This window comes from Schistocerca piceifrons, chromosome 2 (assembly GCF_021461385.2).
Source record: "Schistocerca piceifrons isolate TAMUIC-IGC-003096 chromosome 2, iqSchPice1.1, whole genome shotgun sequence".
Classification (NCBI taxonomy): domain Eukaryota; kingdom Metazoa; phylum Arthropoda; class Insecta; order Orthoptera; family Acrididae; genus Schistocerca; species Schistocerca piceifrons.
The window spans coordinates 179,941,757-179,967,463 of NC_060139.1; the positions used below are offsets into that span (position 1 = coordinate 179,941,757).

The 25,707-nt window shown below is 40.1% G+C and overlaps 1 protein-coding gene across 2 annotated transcripts in view; it reads left to right on the forward strand.

Moving 5' to 3' along the window:
* The first annotated feature begins 395 nt into the window (after positions 1-395).
* The window catches only part of LOC124776222 (luc7-like protein 3), a 148,204-nt gene continuing 122,892 nt past the window's right edge, over positions 396-25,707 (forward strand). Inside the window, exons 1-2 of one of the 2 annotated variants that reach the window (XM_047251078.1) lie at positions 396-726; positions 2,134-2,379. In XM_047251078.1, the coding sequence (XP_047107034.1) occupies positions 622-726; positions 2,134-2,379 (351 nt within the window). In that variant the 5' untranslated portion in view covers positions 396-621. The remainder of the gene's footprint in view (positions 727-2,133; positions 2,380-25,707) is intronic. The other variant, XM_047251077.1, reaches the window with a different exon arrangement.

Genomic DNA, 25,707 nt, shown 5'->3' on the forward strand with positions numbered 1-25,707 from the left:
ACTGGGTCTTTCTTCATAAGGTCTTCTCGTCTGCTATTAACTAGCCATTTTTTTTGCTCCTAAAGCGAAACATTCATCATTTATACACATACATTTGCAAGTGAATCCTGACGATACAGTTTAGTAACATGATGGTATATACCTCTCAGGATCCTTAGGAAACCTAAAAAAGACAGCTGTGGTGTCTTCTTCCTATTGCTGCTGCAATTTATTGCGCTACAAACGCTCCCGATGGTAAAAACCATTGTATAAATCAAAATAAACAATCACTATTCGCTTTCACAATCGCGCCGAACTCACAGTTCAAGCTACCGGCCGCTTTGAGCGCTGCTGGCGCTGAAGGCAACAAAATTGAGGCGAAGTGTCGCGACTGTTATGTTAGACTGTGATTGCGACTGCAGTGTCCCACTAGCTTTGGCGATACTTTCGTTGTCTGTGTGGGCTCAGCTTTATTGTTTGGTGATATTGTATGAGCCTCTTTGAGAACGCGTTAATGTCAGACTTGACCTGTGATAGTTTTGATCTTTGATAGAATTGAATGTATTCAGTTCAGCGATCTGTGTAGTGTAATTTGTTAGTAAGTGAACATTTGTGTGGAGTGATTTGCAGATAAAATAAAAAATGGCTGTGTTAGCAGCGGCAGCTCTTCTAGATGAACTTATGGGGAGAAATAGAAATATGGCACCAAATGACAAAACGAAGGAACTCAATTGGGAAGATCCAGAGGTACATAAATGTTCTGCAATTGCGTTTTTTCTACCTTTGATATTATCAGTCCACCACCAATAATAATAAACGACCATGTAACTAAAGCCATTTTCTCAAAAGATTTTGCAGTGTAGCAGTAAATGTGGGAGTGAAGCAATAAGGTCGAATAAAGTAGACGTATTACATATGCAAGCAGTTGAAGGGGTTCAACAGAACAGTTTTAACCGCTATTTTTAATTAGTTTGGAAACGCGCGTTAAACAATTTTTAGAGAGTATCTTCTGAGTATATGGTGTGTGGTAGTCATACCAAGCGTTTTATTTAAATAACAAAACTGTTCAAAAATGCCAAGCTTATCATGTTAGCTCTTTCTAATATTGGAAACGGTGCGAACTTCTGTATTCGATTAAAATAATACAGATACGTTGTTTTCATTAAATGCAGTGCTTCGAAAATGTGTTTATAGGTATCACAGATTAGTAATGCCGCTATGAAATGTGCCTGTTTTTAATAACCTTAGTGACGCCGTATCAGTATGTTACTGCTCTACTTTTGTCGTCACACCAAATATAATATGCTGTTCTTTTATAACCTGTGGATCGCTCCCTTGCCTCTCACCCCAAACCCCGTGTCTCCCAATTTCTTCTTGCAGTCTTGCCTTTGGTATATGACGACACATTTCACATCAGCTTCTGCATACATTTTTTCATGTCTCATTTCTCTGTTTCTACTGGAAGTCAGGACCCAGCACTCTACTCTGCCTTTCTAATTTTAATGTTTCAAGCTTTGAGTTCACAGAGGCTGCTGAAGATGGTTTCTGGAACTTGGAAACTACTAAAAAATTGGTGTCTCTCAATATTCACATTAAGGCTTTAGATCTATTAGTACTCATGTCTACTTTAAACTTCTTATGAATCATATACTCTAGATTCCAGACAGTGTTTACTGATAGCTCCTTGCAGTTAATATGAATATAATCTTATTTCGAAGAAGTGTATGAAAGAACACCACTTGTGAACAAGGCTGAAGAGTTGTTGGTAAAATAATAATTTATGGAAGAAAACTACATATGGTAACATTACAGGTATATAGTTTGCTTAGGAGGCAGTCAGAAAATACTGCTATTTCACTACAGGCAGCTCCATCTCAACCTGGTGTCGATGTAACCCTCTTTCCGCCCTGAGGAAGGAATTAACATTTTCAAGCAATATAAGTTTTTTCTACTTTTAAATGTCAGTGTGCCATTTGCTCTTGAAGGCCCATTATTCTCTAACCATTCTGTTTCCCTGTAATACAGTTTTCTCAAATGATTTTTTTTCCTGTTGATAATGTTTCAGGTATGAAATTTCGGGTCTGAAATTTGATATTATAGCCATTTGTTTATATTTTTCTATTGCAAATTCTATGAAATCACATTTGTTGACAGTACTGCAAGCTGTATATGGTGAAATTTTGTCCTCATGACTTGTTTGTAAATACGCGAGCTGACTTGGGGCAGTGTCCAAAGGTCCATGATGATGAAGTCAAAGCACTGTATGAAAAATCAAACAGCTATAAAAAACAGCAGTATGAAGATGAATTCATAAGGTTCTGCCAGAGTATGCTTAATGAAGTGGAGAGGAAGATAATCAAAGGAAAACAAAGACTTGCCTTAATGGGTAAAACTGATATGGTAAGTTAACTGCAAGTATTAAAAATTATTTCTGTATTGCTTTAAAGTACCATATAAAATAATTAATCTCCATATTTCTTCTTCCAAGCTATGTTGTATTTGCAGCATTGACAAATATTCTTAATGTTTTATGATCAAAAAATTGTTTCTCCACTATTACACATGTAATATGTATTTAGGGGAAGGGGTAGCAGATGATGGCTGCTATAGTAGCTGTGTGCTGTAAACAGTTTAGTGGTGGTGACAATCACCAACAGTTGTAAATTCTAGTAATTAATCAATAACGGTGTGTAACACCAGTGGGAACAGAAGGTAAATGTAGAAATTGGTAATTATGAATAAAAATGAGTAACTTAGGTGGGCTATTCCATCCGACAGACTGGGACATTTGCATAACATTTTAACAAGTTTCGTTTTCAGGTTATTCCATGCCACATGGTCTAGAGATTCCTGCATGATCATCACAGAATTTGAGTGAACATTTGCACATGTTGCCAATAAACATTGGTAAAGTTTCACAATCACTAATTCAGTACTTCAATATTATGAAAAGGATAGTTGCTGCTCACCATGCAGTGGAGATGCTGAGTCGCAGATAGGCACAAAATGAGCTGTCGGCCAACAAGGCTTTTATCGGAAATGCAAAGCCCCTCCCCCCCCCCCCCTCCACACACACGCGCGCACGCGCGGCCAGTCTCTTGCAGCTGAATCTAGACTACGGGCAGCAGCGCATGATGGGAGAGGCAAGCGGATGGGGGTAAGGAGGAGACTGGGGTGGAGAGGGCGAAGGATAACGGGTTAGGATGGGGGATGGTGAAGTGCTGCTAGTGGGAGCATGAAGGGACAAGATGGGGAGAGGGTAGGGCAGCTAGGTGGTGCAGTCGAGAGGTTAGACAGAGAGTGGAGGAGAGAGGTGTTGGGATAGTGGAAAAGGAGAGAATTAAAGACTGGGTGCGTTGGTGGAATAGAGGGCTGCATAGTGCTGGAATGGGATCAGGGAACGGGCTAGATGGGTAAGGACAATCTACCTAGCCCCTTCCCTGTTCCCATTCAGCACTGCACTGCCCTCTATTCCACCAATGTACCCAGTCTTGTTACTTCTCTCCTTTTCCACTCCCACGCTCTGTCTAATCACCCGACTGTACCCAAATGTCCTACCCTCTCTCTACCTTGCCCCTACATGCCCCCACTAACAGCACTTCACTGTCCCCAACCACTACCCTGCTATCCCTTCTCCTCCACCCCCCAGCCTCCTCCTCACCCCCACCCAGTTGTCTCCCATCATGTGCTGCTGCTAGTAGACTGGCTTCAGCTGGATGCTGTGGTGTGTGTGTGTGTGCGCGTGCGTGCGTGCGCTCTCTTTTCGACAAAGGCCTTGTTGGCCAAGCGTTCATTTTGTGAGGGTCACTTTGTTGTGCCTCCCTGTGACTCAGCATCTCCGCTGAATGGTGAGTAGCAGCTATGGTTTTCATAATACTATCCTGGATTTTCTATTGTTTAACTCAATACTTCCAGAGATACGATCATTTGTTTGATCCCATAGCACAGCGAACAACAGTGCACTAGGCCATCTTCTACAACTTTTTGCCCCCTCTTAAGCGAAAAAATGTGAAACAATGTCCGTTGAAAAAATAGTCATGCGTAAAAGATGTGAAGTTTAGCTTTTTATATTTCTGGAAGTAATTGCTGGATGAACCTAAAACCGTGCATGTCATAACTTACCAATACAAGGTCTTAGAATTAGAATCTCTCTCTCTCTCTCTCTCTCTCTCTCTCTCTCTCTCTCTCACACACACACACACACACACACACACACACATACACACCCCTAGAAAACAAGAAGTTGGAAGCGTATTGAGAAAAGGGGTAGTACCCAAAATTAAAGTAGATGTCTTTTATTGTGTTCTACAAATGTTTAGTGCACTCTGGGGAAGGCAATATCAAAAGTCTTGATGGGATAATGTCTGAATAACTTGAAAAACTCCAAAAGAGAGATGTCTTTGTCACGCTTCATTGTGACATATTTCAGTCTTCAGAGTCAAGGCGCCATTTTGCGGCAACATTTTGACAAGTTTCGTACTCATCAACTCAGGTGAAATAGGGAACTTTACCGCAGAATGATGCCTTGACTCAGCTGATAATGCGAGAAAACTTCCATCATTGAAATACACCGAGAAAGCCTGCCTTCCCATATATATTTCAATCTGTTTTTCTGCTGTAACTACAAAATCAAACTGGTTATAAACTTCACAATTTTAATTTTGCATTACCAAGCCAATGCAGATCATGGCAGTAAAACTGTTGCATGACAGCTGCAGCTCATGTTTTTTAAGTAGTCTTCACTTTTTACATCATTATGACATTCTGAAAATTATAGTGAAGTTCATAGCAGTCTTCTTGACAGTTTTTGGAATGAATTCATATTACAGAGAATTATTAGTATTTTTTTGAATTGTGTAATTCTGTTGATGTGCTATTTTAATTCTGGTTTAAGGTATGGTGTACTTCATGTTAGCACAATTTGCGATTTATGTGGAACATTAGTATACTGGTGAAGAATTATGTAAATGTGTTGCTAAGGTCCATCATGGCTTAACCACTTATGGCATATTTTAAAGTGAGAAAACCAGTTCCTAACCACCCAGGGGTCCATGCCCGATAGCTGTGCAACAGCAGCTGTGGGTGGTTTTTTTTACCACAAGTTCCCAAGCCTGATTACGGTTTCTTTATGCAGGATATTCTGAGCTCAATCATAATGTGGTATCTTGAACAGAATAATCTCCTCTATGCCAATCATGCCAAGCACAGATTTCAAAAACATCGATCATGTGAATCCCAACTCGTACTTTCCTCAAGACATACTGAAAGCTTTGGATCAAAGCAGTCAGGTAGGTGCTGTATTTCTTAATTTTCGAAAAGCATATGGCTCAGTACCACACCTATGCTTATTGTCAAAATTACAGTCATATGGGGTATCAAATGAAATTTGTGACTGGATTGAGGACTTTTGGTAGTGAGGGTGCAACATACTATCTTGGATGGAGAGTTATCTTCAGGTGTAGAACTAACTTCGGGTGTGCCCCAAGTAAGTGTGTTGGGACCCTTGCTGTTCATGTTGTGTATTAATGGTCTTGCAGACAATAGTAAAATCAAGCTTTTTGCAGATGATGCAGTTACCTATAATGAAGTACTATCTGAAAGAAACTGCCTAAGTATTCAGTGAGATTACAATGATATTTTCACATTGCAGCAGTGTGTGCGCTGATATGAAACTTCCTAGCAGATTAAAACCGTGTGGCAGACTGAGACTCGAACTCGAGACCTTTGCCTTTCACAGGCAAGTGCTCTATCATCTGAGCTACCCCAGCTTTCCTTCTTCCAATACCTCATCTCCTACCTTCTAAACTTCACAGAAGCCCCTTTGCGAAACTTGCAGAACTAGCACTCCTGGAAGAAAGGACATTGTGGAGACAAGGCTTAGCCACAGCCTGGGGGATGTTTCCAGAATGAGATTTAACTCTGCAGATTAGTGTGCGCTGATACGAAAGATCCAGACTTGGAGTCTTGTTCTGTCTCACAGTTTTAATCGGCCAGGAAGTTTCATTCAGTATATCATCAGAGGGTCACTTTTGGAACTGGCCAACTCATAAAAATATATGGATGTAGCACTTTGTAGGGATATGAAATGGAATGATCACTTAGATTCGGACATGGGTAAAGCAGGTTGTAGACTTTGGTTTTCCAGTAGACTGCTGGGGAAGTGCAATCACTCTACAAAGGAGATTGCTTATAAATCACTCCTGCGACCAGTTCTAGAATATTGCTTAAGTGTGCGGGACCCGTATCAGATAGGACCAACGGGATATTGAACATATACGGAGAAGGGCAGCATGAATGTTCACAGGTTTGCTTAATCCTTGGGAGAGTGTCACAGAGATACTGAAGGAACTGAACTGGAAGACTCTTGAAGATAGACGTAAACTATCCCGAGAAAGTCTATTAATAAAGTTTCAAGCACCAGCTTTAAATCATTACTCTAGGAATATACAACAACCCCCTATGTATCACTCACATAGGCATCTTGAAGATAAGATTAGAGTAGTTACTACACACCCAGAGGCATTCAAATAATCATTATTTATGTGGTCCATACCTGAATGGAACAGGAAGAAACCCAAATTACTGGTAAATGAGATGTACCCCCTGCCATGTACCCCAAGTTTGTTTGCAGAGTATAGATGTAGACCCCCCAAGACTGACAACATTTCTGTAAGTGTCAGAGGCCTTAGTTAGGAGAGGTCTCTTTTAGGATCCTAAACTTAAGTTTGCTCCAAGCTACTAAAATATTTTACAGGTTTCTGTAGTGCTGCAGCATGTTATGAGGAAGACTAGACTGCTGGTCAGATGATGTCACTGAGGGGATTGTTTGGGAAGAAATTTTGATAAGACAGAATTCAAAAATTACGCTTTCTGGATGTGATTGCCTCATATGATTAGATTCACAAAAAAACTATCGTTTTTATTGAATTTCTTAATTGATTTCATTTTTTATAAAGAGAATTTTGTAGAGTTGAATACTGTAGAGATGTCAAAAAAAAGACTACTTATTTCCAGTACTCAAGTTCATTTCTTGGTCATCAGGGCCTCTGATTTTATTTTCCACAAAAAGTACTAAACAATTGTAGTTCATAATGAAGATATCAGATTTGATTATCAGTGAAATATGTACTCATCTTCAGTGCACCTCCACCGTGTCGTTGTTTTTAGTGTCTTATATGCTCACATTGCAAAATCAAATCAAGTTCTTAGGTAATTTGATCATGGTCTCTCTAGTGAAATTGGCTTATAAGAGTTTGCAGAAGAATCTTTCTTTGTAAAAGTGGGCCAGATATATTTGGCAATTTTAGAAAAATCGTCAGCTTTGCCCTCAATTTGTGAACTATTGGGAAGCAGTAGGAGAACAAAATTTTGTATTCTAAGACCTTGCATTGAGTTCTGAAGTACAAGATTTCATGTTTATTCCACAATTGCTTCTGCAAATATAAAAAGCTAAACTTCACTTTTTGTTTTTTTCTTTAAACATCCACTTCTTCGGCCAACTTTCCTTTAAATTATTACTTCAGTTAAGGGAGTGCAAAAAGATGTACAAAATAACCTAGTTTTGTTTCTATCAAGAAAATATTGTTGGAGATGTTATGTCTCACAGTTGCTGAAAACTCACGGGTGCTCTGTTGATAGCTCTACAATGGGACCAAACAAATGAACATCTCTCTGGAAATATTGAATTAGTGATTGTGAAACTGTACCAGTGCTTACCAGGACCATGTGTAAAAGTTCACACAAACTTTCAGCAAAACCTGTGATGTTCATGTGAGAACTTTTGCAAAATTAGACCACTTGGTGTGGAACGGCACATTCCAAACTTTAATTTATACTGGATCAGGAACTTTCTTTCTGTGACCATAACATGGGATAGACCTAAATACAATTTTAGTAAAACAAAATCATAGACATGCAAATGTGATAAAATGGTATAAAAATTATGTGAAACTACACCCAACTGGATTCTAAAATTTTTTATGGTAGATAAGTAGTGTGCAGCCATTTCTGGATTAATGTTTTGTTGTTCTCACCCCCCCCCCCCCCCCTCCCCAAACTGACAATGGGACTGACACAAAACAAGTTTCATTTTAACCTGTTTTATTGTAATAATATTGGTTTCAAACATGGACATATAAACAAATTACACATTTTAATGAAAAATGTACGGGCTGTGAAATATTTATGTTCAAGCCAAGGAATGAAAATCGTTGTCAGTGGTCGAGACACATTAAGAATTTGAAGAATATCAGACCTAGGCACCCTTGCGGTATTATCGGCTCTAAATGTATTGTCTTTCTAAAGGTGGTGACTTCTTGTTCATCTGCATCTACTGTTAGAACTTTTGTTTGAAGTCTGTAATGGATTTTTTGGTTGCAAATTTAACAAAAAAGGAACCACTCAAATATATTTTCATCCCACATTTCATCATTGACTACATTATTTAGAGCACACAGAGAACTCACTGTTGCAATTTTCTCTGAAACAAAATTAAATTCAAAAACATTTTTGGTGATGAAATACTCTTTAGAAGTTATTATTTGGGGGGGAGATTACTGTACAGTACCATTCCACCTGCCTGCTTTGTTCCATTACATCATGAACACAACACAAATAAAATGCAATGGACAGCTGCAGGAATTAGGGGGTTTTTGGCAGGGAGAAACGACAAATATGACGATATGAATAATGTCGGCATTCCATATGCTGGAAAAAGACACACACACACTTAAAGCCACGAACTACACAACAAATGAACAATTTCAGGACCAATGACAAAACAGTAGCCGATAACTAATCACATTTAAATAACTGTCTCACAAGACAACAAAAACAAACTTCTAAATCACCAAGTAATACAGCAGTAAGTCTAATGCCATACTGACATCACTCGTAAACATAAACTCCGCACTGTAATGTGCTTAGCACTCCCTCTACAAACACAATCCATGTCAGTATGTCACACATGACAGCACACAACGTGACAGTTATGTCACTGGTCAAAGCCAACAAGTGGACTCTAAGCAAACAGTTGAGCATGTGGGCAATAGTGCATCCACACATTGTACAGAATAACTGTCATGGGTACTGCACAGTTATCATGAATAGCTACATCAATTAAAGACTTAAGCTTTTCAACTTATTCCTTACCAACTTCATAAAAAGGACACCACATTTCTAGCCTAATATTTTCCAACCAAAAGCACATGCCATACCATTCATTTGAGTACAACTCAACAATGCCTTTACTATGAACTTGCTACCATGATACATTAGGCTAAAATTATATTGGATATTATTACTTTAACCACACCAGGGCCATTCCTAATTGAAAAACTATCTAAAAACTCACATAATGTAATACATCTATGAAAATAACTAATTTTAGAAAATATAATGTAATTGGATAGATTAAAAAATCTGTTCACCAAGTGGCAGCAGGAGAAACTACATATAGAGGTTTTGAAATTTGCAAGCTTTCAGAGCCAATGTCTCCTGACAGAGGGGTTGTAGGGGAAGGAAGCAGGCAGAAGAAAATGACTGGGAGATGTTGGAAAAAGAGGCCAACAACCCCGGGTCACGGGAGACCCAGCTGGGATGGGAAGGAAGGAATGATTGTTGGGAACTGCACTGGATGAGATTTGAAAACCTAAGAGCTTAAAGGTGGAAGCTAGGGTGATATGCAAGACTGAGATTATTGACAAAACATCGTGCACGAGTTAATAAGAGTACAAAGCTAAGTGCATTTTATTTGTTAGAGGTGGGGCAGGGGAAAATGGACAGGGCAGAACATTGAAGATGTAGAAAACTAAATGGAAGTTAAGGAACTCTTATTGAGGATAAATGCTGTGACTGAAGAAATTAATATCAGTTAAGATGAGTGACGAGAGCCAAGAACATGTTGTAATGCCAGTTCCCTCCTGCAGAGCTCTGAGAAGCTAGTGTGTGTGTGTGTGTGTGTGTGTGTGTGTGTGTGTGTGTGTGTGGAGAGGGGGGGGGGGGGCTGAGCAGGAGAATGTAGGTGGCATGTGTGGTGAAACAGGTACTGGGGTCATGCTGTAAAGCATGCTCTTCAACAGGATATTGTGTTGCCAGTGTGCACCCTCTGTTTATGTCCACTCATCATGACTGATAACTTGGTGGTGGTCATACCTATGTAAACAATGTTTACATGGCAGCTAGTACACAACATGGGTTGTTTCACAGGTGGCTCTCGCTTTGATAGCATAGTTTTTGCCAGTTACAGGGCTGGTACAGGTGGTGGTAGGAGGGCACTTAGGGTAAGATGTATAGCAGGAACGGTCAGAGATAGAAGCCAAAGGGTTAAGGAAATGGGTGTGGAAGTAGCATAAGGTCTGACAAAGATATTACAGAGATTGGGAGGGCGATTAAAAACTATTCTAGGTGTGGTGGGCAAAATGTTGGACAGAATGGACCTTATTTCGAGGCATGATTTTAGTAAATCATAGCCTTGTCGAAGTAGCTGATTAACATTAACACATTCAAGACCAGTTCTACTAAGTTTTATTTGGGGGGGGGGGGGATCGGCAGTACCAGGACTGGCTGTGATGGCTGGGGAAATCTGCTTTTGAACTAGGCTGGTTGGGTAATTACGTCCAGTGAAAGCTGAGGTGAAAATGGTGGTGTGTTCCTGTAAAGTGTCTGCATCTGGACAAACATGTTTGCCTCGAATGTGAGGCTTTGTGAGAGGGAACGTTTGAATGGAAAGGACGACAGCTGATAAAATGTAAGTATTTTTGTATGTTGGTAGGATTAATGAGAACAAACGGCATTACTCGCTTGTGACAAGCTGGGGGATGTTTCCATTACCATCACGCCTCATATGAGCTTAATATGGTCCAGGGTATTATATTCCACAGGGATCTTCTTTTGCAGTCTGAAGATGAACTGTATGCCAACTTAGAGCTGCGCGGTTAGAGGCACCATGTCACTGATTGCGTGACCCCTCCCGCTGGAGGTTCAAGTCCTCCCTCGGACATGGGTGTGTGTGTCGTTCTTAGCATAAGTTAGTTTTAGTAGTGTGTAAGCCTAGGGACCGATGACCTCAGCAGTTTGGTCCCTTAGTAAATCACACACACATTTGATCATAGACAAGGCGCATCCATTGGGGTCCGAGGGATAATCAGGTTGCCACCAGTGCCTTCATCTTGGCCTTAGAGGGTGACACATTACCCAACAAGGTCAAGATGATTGTCATCCGCTGTTATGTCAAGCCATATATCCCTCCTCCAATGCGGGGTCTGAGGATGAGGTTAAGATTCTGGCATCCGCTGAGACCTAGATCTCGCCAGACCCTCAGACACAATGGATATAGCCTGTTCAGGAAGTAAGTTGGTGGCAGCAGATGACCCTGATGCGTAGACTGCCTCATTGAATGTTTCATTCCTTCCCAGTCTCATGATCACGTCATCCTCCAGTGGAATTGCGGAGGTTTTTTCCACCACCTGGCTGAGCTACGGCAACTGTTACACGTTACACCTGCTTTCTGCATTGCCCTCCAGGAAACCTGGTTCTCAGCAACGCGGACCCTTGCCCTTCACGTCTACAGGAGATATTACAAGAACCGTAACAAATATAATAGTGTGTCAGGTGTAGTTTGCATTTATGTCCTGAACTTGGTATACAGTGAACCTGTGCCCCTTCATACTCCTCTTGAAGCGGCGGTGACTGTCAGGATACGGACAACACAGGAAATAACTGTCTGCGGCGTATATCTCACTCCAGATAGTGCAGTACCCTTGAGCATATTGGTTGTACTGATTGACCAACTCCCTAAACTTTCCCTACTTTTGGGTGATTTTAACGCCCATAACCCGTTGTGGGGTAGCACCATGCTTGCTGGCCATTGCAGAGATGTTGAAAATTTACTGTCCCAACTCGACCTCTGCCTCTTAAATTCTGGGGCCGCTACACATTTTAGTGTGGGTAATGGTAGTTACTGGGCCATTGATTTATCAGTTTGCAGCCCAGGACTTCTCCCATCAATCCACTGGAGAGCACATGACAACCTGTGTGACCACTCCCCATCTTCCTGTCATGCCCACGGACCTCTACCCATATGGGCTTCGAATAAGGCAGACTGGGTATCCTTCTCCTCTGCTGTAACCATTGAATCTCCCTCATGTGTTGCCATTGATTTGTGATTGAGCAGGTCACTACAACTGTAATTTCTGTGGTGGAAAACATGATACCTCGTTTTCTAGGGTGCCCCCGGCGAAAGACAGTCCCTTGGTGGACACCGGAAGTCGCTGAGGACATTAAAGAGTGTCAGCGAGCTCTACAGTGACATAAGTGGCACTCTTCCCTAGAGCACCTAATAGCCTTTAAGCGGCTCCGTGCCCTCGTTTGCCTGCTTGTAAAATGATGGAAACAGGAGTGTTGGGAAAGGTGTGTGTTGACCATCTGGTGCCATACGTCACCTTCCCAAGTCTGGATGAAGATTAGACGTCTTTTTGGGTACCAGACCCCAACAGGTGTCCCTGGCATTAACATCAATGGCGTGCTCTCTACCGATGCAAACGCGATTGCTGAGCACTATGCTCGAGCCTCTGCGTCGGAGAGCTACACCCCCAGTCTTTCGCACCCTCAAACAGCGGATGGAAAGGAAAGTCCTCTCGTTCACTACATGCTACAGTGGACCCTACTACGCCCCATTTACAGAGTAGGAGCTCCTCAGCAGCCTTGCACATTGCCCCGACAGCTCCTGGGCCGGATCGGATCCATAGTCAGATGAGTAAACATCTCGTCTGACTACAAGCGATATCTCCTAGTCATCTTCAACCTGGTCTGGTGCGATGGCGTCTTTCCATCGCAATGGTAGGAGAGCACCATCATTCTGGTGCTAAAACTCTAAAAATCCGCTTGATGTGGATAGCTATCGGCCTATCAGCTTCACCAATGTTCTCTGTAAGCTGCTGGAACGTATGATGTGTCAGCGGTTGGGTTGGGTCGGGTCCTGGGGTTGCGTTGCCTACTGGCTCCATGTCAGGGCAACTTCCGCCAGAGTCGCTCTACCACTGATAATTTTGTATCCCTCGAGTCTGCCATCTGAACAGCCTTTTTCAGACGCCAACACCTGGTTACCGTCTTTTTTTGACTTACGTAGAGCATACAACATGACCTGGCGACATCATATCCTTGCCACGTTGTATGAGTGGGGTCTCCAGGGCTCGCTCCCGATTTTTATAAAAAACTTCCTGTCGCTCTGTACTTTCCGTGTCCAAGTTGGTGTCTCCAATAGTTCCCCCTGCATTCAGGAGAAAGGCATTCCGCAGGGCTCCGTATTGAGTAAATAGTGGCTATTAACGGCCTAGCAGCAGCTGTAGGGCCGTGGGTCTCCCCTTCTCTGTATGTGGATGACTTCTGCATTTGGTATTGCTCCTCCAGTACTGGTGTTGCTGAACGGCGCTTACAGGGAGCCATTCACAAGATGCAGTCATGGACTGTAACCCACAGCTTCCAGTTTTCAGCCGTGAAGTCGTGTGCCATGCACTTCTGTTTGCATCGTACCGTTTATCTGGAACCTGAACTTTTTCTTAATGATGATCCACTCACTGTAGTGGAGACATATTGATTCTTAGGACTGGTTTTCGGCACCCAATTGACTTGGCTACCTCACCTTTGTCAGCTTAAGCAGGAGTGCTGGCAACACCTCAACGCTCTCCACTGCTGAGCAACACCAACTGGTGTGCAGATTGCTCTATGCTGCTGCAGCTCTACAGAGCCCTTGTTCAATCCTGCCATGACTATGAGAGTCTGGTTTATGGTTCGGCGGTGCCCTCAGCATTACGTTTACTCGACCCAGTGAACCACTGTGGCGTTCACCTATCAACAGGAGCTTTTAGAACAAGTCCGGTGACCAGTGTCCTGGTGGAGGCTGGAGTCCATCCATTGCGGATCTGACGTGCACAACAGCTCACCAGTTATGTTTCACACATTCATAGTTCTCCTGAGCATCTGAATTACTGTCACCTTTTCCCACCCGCGGCAGTTAATCTCCCGCATCGGTGCCCCAGTTCAGGGCTCGCAATTGTGGTTGGTGTGTGATCCCTTCTCACTGAACTGGAGTCCTTCCCTGTACCACCTCTACTTGAGGTCCGTTCACGTACACCTCCATGGTGTACACCTCGGCCGAAGCTTTGTTTGGACCTTTTGCACGGCCCTAAGGATTCTGTTAACCCTGTTGCTCTCCGCTGTCACTTCCTCTCAATTCTTGATGTGTTCTGGGGCTCTGAAATTGTATACACCTATGACTTCATGGCGGATGTTAATGTTGGCTTCGCTTCCACAGAGGCCATATTGAACAGCATTCCTTGCCTGCTGGCTGCGGTGTATTCACTGCATAGCTCATGGTCATATCTCGTGCACTCCAGTACATCCGTTCCTGTTCTGGTGAGTCGTTTCTTCTCTTTTCTGACTCCCTGAGCAGCTTACAAGCTATCAACCAGTCCTACCCCTCACCATCCTTTGCTGGCGAACATCCAGGAGCCCATCTCTGCCCTGGAACGATCCGGTTGTTCATTGATGTTTGCGTGGACCCCAGGACATGCCGGAATCCCAGGCAATGAACTTGCTGACAGGTTGGCCAAAAAGGCTACGCAGAAACCGGTCCTGGAGATGGACATCTCTGAAACTGACCTGCATTGGCTTTGGGAGACAGTGGCATAGCAGTATACACAACAAACTGCATGTCATTAAGGAGACTGCGAATGTGTGGAAGTCTTCCCTGCAGGCTTTTGGCAGGGAATGAGTTGTCCTTTGTCGGCTCTGCATTGGTCATATGTGGCTCACACATGGTTACCTCCTCCATCATGAGGACCCACCTCAGTGTCGCTGTGGCTCCCAAATGACAGTCGTCCACCTCTTGCTGGACTGCCCACTTTTAACTTTCCCAGCACCCTACCTTCGGTGTTGGGTGACAATGCCTCAACAGCAGCTTTAGTTTTACATTTTATTCATGAGGGTAGGTTTTATCATTTGATCTGAGTTCTAGTGCATGGAGGTTTCTTGTTTTTAATCTCTTCTCCCTGTTTCTTGCGTCTCTGTGGTTTTCTTGTCCTGTTATGTACATTGTAGTGTTTGTTGTCATTCTTCTGGTTCTTTCTTTCTCCTGTTATTGTGCCATTCATCATCTTTGTTTTCTTCTTTCCCTTGGGTAATTTTTCTGCTGGGAGCAAAGGACCGATGACCTCACAATTTGGTCCCTTTCCCTCCCTTTTAAACCAACCAACCAACCAACCAACCCATCTACCACCACCCTGTAACTGGCAAAATATATACTACCAGAGGGAGAGCCAATTGAAATGACACATGTTGTGTACCAGCTGTTATGTGAACACTATTTGGCCTTTTACATTGCCATGAATACCACCAAGTTATCAGTAGGGAAGAATGGGCATAGACAGGGTGTTTATACTGGCAACACACAATATCCTGTTGCAGAGCATGGGCTACAAAATGACATTCGTGACCTCAGTGCCTGTCTCACCACATGTGTCATCTGGATTCGACCCCGATACCAGTTTGTCAGAGCTCTGCAGGCGGGAACCAACGTTACACTTCCTTGGTTCTTGTCACCCAACTTGCCTTAATTTATACTAATTTCTTTGGTCTCTGCATTTCTTTTCAGTAACTATTCCTTGCTTCACTCCCTTTTAGGTTTCTATATCTTTTATGTTCTGTCCTGTCTATTTTCCCCCGCCCCTCACCTTTTTCACATTCAGAGCGCTTAACTTTGCACTCTTATTAACTCGTTCATTGTGTAATCACTGTTTGCGTATTACCCTAGCTACCACTTTTAAGGTTTTTAAATCTCATCCAGTGCAGGTTTGCAACAATCACTCTTTTCTTCTCACCCCTTCAACTAAGTCTCCTCTGACACGGGGTTGTGGGCAACTTTTGCAGACTCTTCCCATTTCCTACACCCCATCAGTCATTAATTCCCCTTCCTTCCCCTTCAACCCTTTTGCCAGATGAAAGAACCACTGGCTCCGAAAGTCTGTAAATTTCAATACCTTTATATGTATTTTCTGCTGTGCCATTTGGATGGTGGGTTTTTTATCTATCCAATTACATTATATTCCCTAATGAGTATCAAATATTACTCAATATTAAAAAAAAACTTTAAATTTCTCTTTTTCATCAGAGTTTAGGATAATTAAAACGGCTCCTTCAAGTTGTTTAAAAGTAGGGAATAATAAACTACTTTCAGAGTTTCTTCAAACTGGTCTTTCAAGCTGTGATGGAACAGGACAAGTTACAAAAATTAATTGTAAAGTTTCAAATTTATGTTGTTAATTATTTGCATATTACATTGTTTTTGATAGTATTTATTACTTATGAAACATACTTGCATTTTTTTAAATAACATGAAGTTGTTTGTTATAGTGTGACAGAAAGGGACAGTGGAATACACATTTTTTAACTGCATTAAAGGCTTCTTTGCATTACAGGTTGATAACTATATTTTACATATTTAATAGTAGTACTAAAGAATTTATAAAAACAAAAATACAGAAAATTAATCACAGCACACTATAGGAAACCTGTTTTTTGGAACTGTTGTTCAGGAGCTTGCTTTCTTGTTAGCAGTACCTAGATTTGTGTCTACAATTGCCAGGGAATATGTAGCCTCTATTGGAGACATGATTCACATTTATTTTTGTAGAAAATTGTGTGTAATTTATTTAAAATTTTGCTTATAATTGATTGGATGTACAGATATGATCTGTTGAGAAAAGCAGCTGTGTTTGCCTGCAAGTGAAGAATGTGCTTCACTGATTAAGGTGTTTCGTAACAATATTTTTATTTTCTTACCCAGTTCATTAAATATATCATCTGCGGAATACTGATTTCGACCATTCATGAGTATTCATAGCTGTGTGACCCAGTTGTGACAACACTGCAGATAGAATCGATAAGATATGTAGCATTGAAGTACAACTGAAAAGAATACTATTCACACATTATGGGAAGACTTTCGGTGTGGTTGAAATGCATTGACAGATTTTGTTTTCCATTTGCTATAAAGCAGTAAATCAGAAGAAAGACGAAAGTAATGAGAGGTAGCAGAAATATGAACAGTGAGAAACTAAACATCTGGATTGGTTATCACAAAGCAGATGGGGTTAAATAATTGTGCTACCAAAGCATCAAAATAACCCAAGACAGTCAGAGCAAGGACATAAAAAAGCAGACCAGCACTGGCAGAAAAGGCATTCCTGGCCAAGAGAAGTCTACTAGTATCAAACAGACCTTAATTTAAGAAAGAAATTTTTGAGAATGTATATCTGGGACACAGCATTGTATGGCAGTGAAACATGGACTGTGGGAAAAACGGAGAAGAAGAGACTCAAAGCTACAGAAGAATGTTGAAAATTACATGGACTGTTAAGTAAGGAATGAGGAAGTTCTCTGCAGAATTGGTGAGGAAAGGAACATATAGAAAACACTGGCAAGAGGAAGAGACAGGATGGTAGGGCATCACTTAGAACATTAGAGAATAACTTCCATGGTACTAGAGGGAGCTGTAGAGAATAAAAATTGTAGAGCAAGACAAAGATAGGAATACACCCAGCAAATAATTGAGGATATAGGTTGCAAGTGCTACTCAGAGATGAAGAGATTGGCACAGGAGAAGAATTCGTAGTGGACCGCATCAAACCAGTCAGGAGGGTGTCTCAAGGAAAAAAGAAAAGAAAATGCAGAAAGCGGGCATAGTAAACTGGAAGTCAGCCACAAGTGTAAATAATTCTACATTGTGACTGACAGGTGTGAGAGGAACAGTGTGCGGAAACAAGCTCCATGTGCCTCTCACGACAGAATATCTGTGTTCTGTAGAAAGCAGAAATGACAGATACTCAAAGGGATTGCCAGCCCCTTCTGGTGTTGTTCGGGTTGTAATCAGACTCCGTGATGGACCAGGGTTAATCTTTTCACTCATTCCAAAATTAAAAAATGCATAACACACAGCATTCAGTCACTTTCTGAGGTTGGCAGTGTCACAAACAAGGTTCAGGCCTGAACTCGACTGATATTTGAGACAACTACAGATCAAAACACCTGCCGTCTGAAACTGCTGTCTTAAGTTCCCACAATACATCAACTTCCTAAACCTTAGCTACCAGACAAGTGGTTTTTTTTTTATGTTAGGTCATATAGCAGGGTCCAAAGTTTCATTACACAGTGTGTATGTTATTCAGACCAGACCATTGTAATGCCTGCAGTTGGTCTGTCACCAGAGAATTGAGTAATCTGATACATTGTGTTTGTGGACATTTTATTTTGCGAGCACTTTCTTACACATTTTGTCTTTCCAAATTGAAGTTATCAAGGCGATGTGCAATACCAGTAATAGAAAACTGGTTACATTTTCAGTATTTATATGCAGAAAATAAACCTATTTCAAACTATCTCTAATAAAATATTTCACCTGGATACAATTTGCTATGCAAGGGCATTTATTAGGCTTTTTTGCATTTTTACATTTTGATGCACAGTATTGCTATATTTGCTTTTCATGTCCCTAAAAATTCATAGAAATTTACATGTTACCATGTATGTTTTATGCAGAGCAGGAATCTGTAAACCTGGCTGCAAAAAATTTTCGTCCATGCAAGCAACCAACTTTAATATTTTGAATTTCAATAAGGCTTGTTTTTAAACAGTCTGGCCTGTTAAAAAGAAAGGTTTTGTGATATAGCTTTTAAATTATGGACGAAACATATACATCAATCACACACTAAAGTATGCTTGCAGCTGCTCCTCAGATTAGCATTTTCTTATGTCGTCTCCTCTTCTCCCCCTCTGTCCTTGATAGTGGACAACTGTAAATTATATCATCTGAGTTGTGACATTCAGAAACATGTATATGGCAGCTTGTGCACAGAGGATTGTTATTCCTTCATAGATCTATAAAAGTGATTGTAATATAATCTTGTTTAGCATATTGTATTTCAGAAAAACATAATCACATAACACTGGATAATCCAAAATGGAATGTAATAATATTATGTAAAGGAAAGTTGCTACTTACCGTACAGCAGAGATGCTAAGTTGCAGATAGGCAGAACAAAAAGACTGTCATAGATAAAGCTTCCAGCCATCAAGGCTTTTGTCAGCAATTGATGTAGACACACACACACACACACACACACACTCTGCAAATGCAACTCACATCCATAAAACTATTTGAGTTACAGAACTGAAATTTGTTGTACTTTATTCAGTTTCTTCTCATGTTTAAAAATGTAGCCTACTTACTAGATTCAGAAAACATCTTATACACTACCTATACTGAAGCACCAAAGAAACTGGTATAGGCATGCTTATTCAAATACAGAGATACGTAAACAAGCAGAAAATGTCACTGCAGTCAGAAACTCCTATATAAGACAAGTGTCTGGCGGAATTGTTAGAGCAGTTACTGCTGCTACAATGGCAGGTTATCAAGATCTAAGTGAGTTTGAACGTGGTGTTATAGTTGGTGCACGAGCAATGAGACACAGCATCTCTGAAGTAGCAATGAATTGGGGATTTTCCTGTACAACCATTTCACAAGTGTACCGCGGATATCAGGGATCTGCTAAAACATCAAATCTCCGACATTGCTAAGGCTGGAAAAAAACCTGCAAGAATGGGACCAATGACTACTGAAGAGAATCATTCAACGTGACAGAAGTGCAACCCTTCTGCTAACTGCTGCAGGTTTCAACGCTGGGCCATCAGCAGTTGTCACCATGCGAACCGTTCAATGCCGAAGCCCCATCTTGTGTTCCCTTGTTACAAAGCTTTATGCCTCCCCTGGGCCCGGCAACACCGACATTGGATTGTTCATGACATTAAACATGTTGTCTGGTCGGGCGAGTCTCATTTCAAATTGTCTAGAGTGGATGGACATGTACAGATATGGAGACAACCTCACAAATCCATGGACCCTGCATGTCAGTAGTGGACTGTTCAAGCTGTTGGAGGCTCTGTAGTGGTGTGGGGCATGAGCAGTTGGAGTGATATGGGACCCTTGGTAAGTTTAGATACGACTCTGACAGATGACATGTGCATAAGCTTCCTGTCTGATCATCTGCATCCATTCATGTTCACTGTGCATTCCAATGGACTTGGGCAATTGCAGCAGAATGATGCAACATCCCACACATCCAGAATTCCTACAGAGTGGCTCCAGGAACACTCTTCTGAATTTAAACACTTCCGCTGGCCCCCAGACTCCCTAGACGTGAACACTATTGAGCATAACTGGGATGCCTTACAGTGTGCTGTTCAGAAGAGATCTCCATCCCCTTCTACTTACAGATTTGTGGACAGCCCTGCAGGATTCATGGTGTCAGTTCCTTCCAACACCACTACAGATATCAGTAGAGTCCATTCCACATCGTGTTGTGGCATTTCTGTATGCTTGCGAGGGCCTTACATGATATTAGGCAGTTCTACCAGTTTCTTTGGCTCTTCAGTGTATAATGTGTGTGCTTAATCTCTTGATAGTATTCCAACGGGATCATACTGAAATAAAATTTAATTTTACTGAAATTTGCTTTGCCATATGTATACAACTTTTGCAGACTGGTTCATGAAACTAAAGTTAAAATGATATTAAAAATTTTCTCGTTGCACCAGTTTTGTAGCAGCCTTCTTCAAACTGCACATTAAGTACTTTTTATTTTAGTTATGCACACAGACCCATTTCAGCGTATTTGCAATGTGTCTTCAGTGGATATCAGATCAGTGTCTAAAGCTGTTTGTTTTACAATTAATGAATTACAACTAACATAACATAAGTACAACCAATAAACAATAATTAAACAAAACTTTCCAATGAACTTAAATAGAGATCAATTCTTGAAACAAAATTAACAAAGCATTGGAGGGGGAAAGAGGAGCTGGTTGCCGGAGTGCAACACATGGTGCACGAGTCAAGCTTATGTGTAGCAACCTTTCTGAAATAGTAGTAGTGCCATTTTACACAAAATGCAATGAGAGTCATTACAGTCTGAGGGCTCGAGGACCAAACTTCACTGGCATGCATTACTGGGTTCGTGTAATGGTATTTCAAAAAATTATTTATTCATAGTTAATGCATTAATTTACTTTAAACTAATGAATTTTACATTTTTGTACCCCTTTTGGGTTTCATCTTTTTGATGCTTATGATTTATCTTCCTTTGATTTCATAAGAACATACACTTTGAATAAAAAGTGGTGAAAATCTTGTTGCAATCCCTTAAAAAGAAACGGAGACTGAATGATTGACCTGATCTGGAATACTGAAGAAAGAATGAAAATCTGCACTTATGTAGATGGAACTTATCAGTGAAAGAAAAGTGAGTTGCTGATCACTGAAATCTTACGGAAAGGTACAACTGAGTTGTAGCACGTCTTATGATCCTGAATTTGTTAATGCTGAAGAAGGCTTGCATTAATTGAACCACTCGTTGGATTCAGTATGGAAATCCTCAGTAATAAAGAAATGTATCAGCTCAAAGAAATGATGCAAAGATAAAGCTGATTAAATTAATTTGAAATTAAGTGAACCTTCTTACAGGGAGAAACAGGTGAAAATTAGAAAATATGTGACTATGATGGCACACAACCAGAAACTATTGACTATTTTAAAGACAAGTTTCGCATTTCTAATAGAAGTGAAAAGTTTTTAGTGCTGATTTCCCTAACCAAAGTAGGCAGTACACTCATTTAGAAAGAGTTTGGAGTAAGCAACTAGGTGGCAAGGAAAACAAAGTGGAAGAAAAGAGCATACACTCTACTCTGTATCCTAAGCCTGGATGTCCTTGTCTGCTAAATCAGTTCTGCTAGTGAAAGAGTTTTATTGTAATGATAATAGTAGCAGGTGAATGCCTGACAAACAGGATTACATTTCTATGGGAAAAGCTGGCGATGGAAAGCGTATGTATGTTCAAAACAGATTAGCTTTAAGAAACCAGAGAGAAATGTACAAAATTGGCTTTATTAAGGCCAAACAATTGTATTACAGCTGGAGCTAGTGGGACTCATACTGTTTGCATTTGTACAGTTCATCAAAATGTGAAAGTAATTATAGCTGGAGCAAATATGAACATAATGTAAAGAAGGAAAGAATCACACCATTGGTTGATTTCGCATGGACTGACCCATTATTCAGTCTTTTTTTCTTTTCTTTTAGAAAACGTAATAGCTTTATTATTTGTAGTAATGAGGAATACAGGGTAATAATGAATAACAATATTGTTACAACTTACATGCACAGAGTGTATTGCAACTATATTCCACCACATAATTTCTGCACGCTCTGTAAAATTAAAGCTTGATTCTTCATGTACTTTCACTTTTTTCTTTCTAGGGACAGCATCCTTCAAAATGCTTTTAATTCCTCTTTCTAGTAAAATTTTTTTTTTTTTTTTTTTTTTTTTTTTTTTTTTTTTTTTTTTTTTTTTTTTTTTTTTTTGCAAAAAAGCTTGAGCACTCTGGCTACCTCATTCTCTTTCCCGAAACAGTTCATTCACTAAGACTGAATTCCAAACCATGTTTGAAACCAGTTCTCTGTTTTGGTGCTTTAAGAAACTCTCTTTCAAATTTATCACGCAATTTTGTAACTGTCAGGAAAGCAGTGACGACGACACTGGTAGCTTGAGAGCAAGGAATGAGTAGTTTTCCTCTGCTCATATTCTGTATAAGGGAATACATTTCTTGTTCATCTGAAATGTTATCTAACACCAGAACATGACACAAAACTCACATTTTGTATGTTTCAAAACAGTAGCAACAATAACTTGCTATATATGTCAGAATAGGCAAATCTTCATTGCAATTTTCAGAAATTTCTGATGAATTAACTAAAATTTCATCATACGGGGAATGAATCTCAATGCCAATAGTTCATGCCTCAGAGAAAATATCCTGTATAGGTTGTATGCTGATCTCACCAAAAACAGTCGATTTTAAATTTAGCCTAATTACAGAGTGTAAGTGAAGCTTCTTTTCTACTTTGTACACCTGCCTGATGCTGACGTACTGACCTTCACATAATTGCCTATACTTTCCAAATCTCTCTTCAAGAATTATATAAAAGCCTGTGTTGTTTGGATTAATGCTGATTATGTTTCTTTTGTTTAGTAAGCCCTCATGATATCGAATGTTTACTTTTCCCGTATACTTAGCCTTTCTAACATTCCATTAAGATATGCATACTCTGGGACAGCTGCTGAACATTGTTTTATAGGGCACATGAATTCATCATTTAATCTGTTACCTTTAAATGTTTTCGCATTAGCTGTTTTCCACCATTTGACAAACAAACCAATGTAATTTGGTGTTTCTGCACAGTGATGTAAGAAGCGTTTTGAACCCAGGGTTTGAAGGGCATTAGCTGTGACATCACTGAAAATTTGCAGAGCTAGTTTAGAATTTTGTTTTTCAAAGTTATTCAGTCTCATTGCTTTCAAAGTCAGACCATAACAATGGTTTGCCAGTTTTTCATGTTCAAGGTCATACAGCTTCATTCAGTAGTCAGTCATATTGCATGCATTGTGAGATAAATCGTACAAGAATTATTTTTTGCTTTAACCAGTTATGTCAGGCGCACTTCATAATGTGTACAGGGATAGTTACAAAAAACAAAGGTCTTGTTAAATCTTCGGGATGGTTATATACATAAGAGACTGAAGGAGGATTTGAAAACGATGACATTGCCTTTCTATTAACAGAATTATTATCTGAAATTACAGACAATAATTTGAATCATGTGTCTTCAAGACCCAATATATATGATTACTCTTTCTGGGGACCTAAGTTAATACTAGAAAACACTCCTTGAATTGTTGATGGATGAGGGCCTACAAAAAAACCATAATCCCTATTAAACCTATAAGCACATGGAGAAATGCTGTAAGATAATGTCACGAATGGAGTAGTATATGCAAGATCCTTTGATGATAGTAACTTCAACTGTTCAGTGGTTAAGTGTATATTTTTGCTCTTTTCATACTCAAATAATTGAAATGTCTGCATTATTTCACACACACAACTCAAAATTTACTCAATATTATTTGCTGCATTAATCTGCATGTCAGCTTTTTCCTCACAAAAGATTACCTAATTCAACGATGCTTGAAACCCATGTTAAAAACTCTTGACTGTTTAGACCTAACTTGTTTGTTTGCTTGTTCAAAACAAATACTGATACATCAAAGGTTTCACTAACAAGAACAGGATATTTTATCACAGGAACAGTTTGAATGTTAGCAAACAATACAGAGGTAGGTTTTGTAATAATACTCCAGAAGTCAGATAATTTTATCATTGACAATTTGGCCTTAACTCTCACACTTTCCTTCATACTCTCCTGAACAGCAGCCTAAATATTTTAATTTAATTGTATAGATAAAAAATCTACTCACCATTTGGTGGCAGAACATGCATATAAAAGTGGGTTGTAATTAGGCAAGCTTTCGGAGCCAGTGACTTGTTCTTCAGACAAAGGGTTGAAGGGGAAGGAAGTGGGATGAAGGAAAAGGAATGGAGAGGTCTAGGAAAAGGGGTAGATCTCGGAAAAGCCGCCCAGAACTGTGGGTCAGGGGAGACTTACTGCACAGGATGAGAAAGAAAGACTTGTTCTTATATGCCTAAATATTTCGCTCTTCACATTTCTGTCTCTTCACCTCAGGACCAAATCTGTAGCTTCCAGGTTTTCTCAAATAGTGAGGGCAGTTTGGAAAAACAGATGGAACTGCTGTTGAAAGCAGACTTGGTCTGGTGAGTGTGTGAGGAACTTCTGTATTTCTACTGTTATCTTGAGATGTTCTTATACTTTCAGTAGGGTGAAAATGTTGTTCATGCACCTATAACCAGTAGCCCACATGATAACTATGGAGATCAGATTATCACAATCATAATGAAGACTATCTAATATTTCTGAAGGACTATTGTAAAATAGTTCTTGAGAAACTAACATATTTGTAAATGTTAAATATTACATTTTATAAATTTTTCTGATATGTATTTATGAACTGTTAGCTTAGTTACCATAATGAATTCAGTGTCTGACCATTCGTATTAGGCTAACTGCTCTTTCCCAAGTCCCACTATTCAAAAAGCAGTTTGAAATCCTTATTCCTTTTTTGCAATATATTGAGCACTGTAATTACCATATTCTTTCTGAGAGCAGTTCATTCATAAAAACAGACCCAAAAAAACTTAACATGGAAAACAATAAATCAACCTGCTCTAGCAAGTAAGAACACATCCTCACCCCTAGTACCTGATCATGGAATGTATAAGACTGATCAAGCCAGAGATAAATTGGTCTCGGTCATAACAAAGGACATCAGAATGAAGTAAAAAAAGAGACATTAAAACTAATGAACAAAATAGACCCAGTGTAAACACTGTACTTCCCTGCAGCATAAATAAGCTAATTTTGTTACATATGAATGTGCAGTCCTTAAGGAGTTAAGTTACTGATCTCCAGTACTGGCTGAATGAAATCATGAACAGCATTCTATGTTTGAATGAACACTGGAATAAAGTAAAGAAATAGGCTTGGTTGTATAATTTGGTTGTTCAGTGACAACAATTTGTTTTTGAAGCCTCTGCTATGGCACTGTGCACTCAGAAGTGTCTGATGAGGAAACATTCGCAAAAAGTTTTCCACTTTAATTTTAATGAGTGCCAAATACAAGCGTTATAGAATTTTTGTCACAGGTT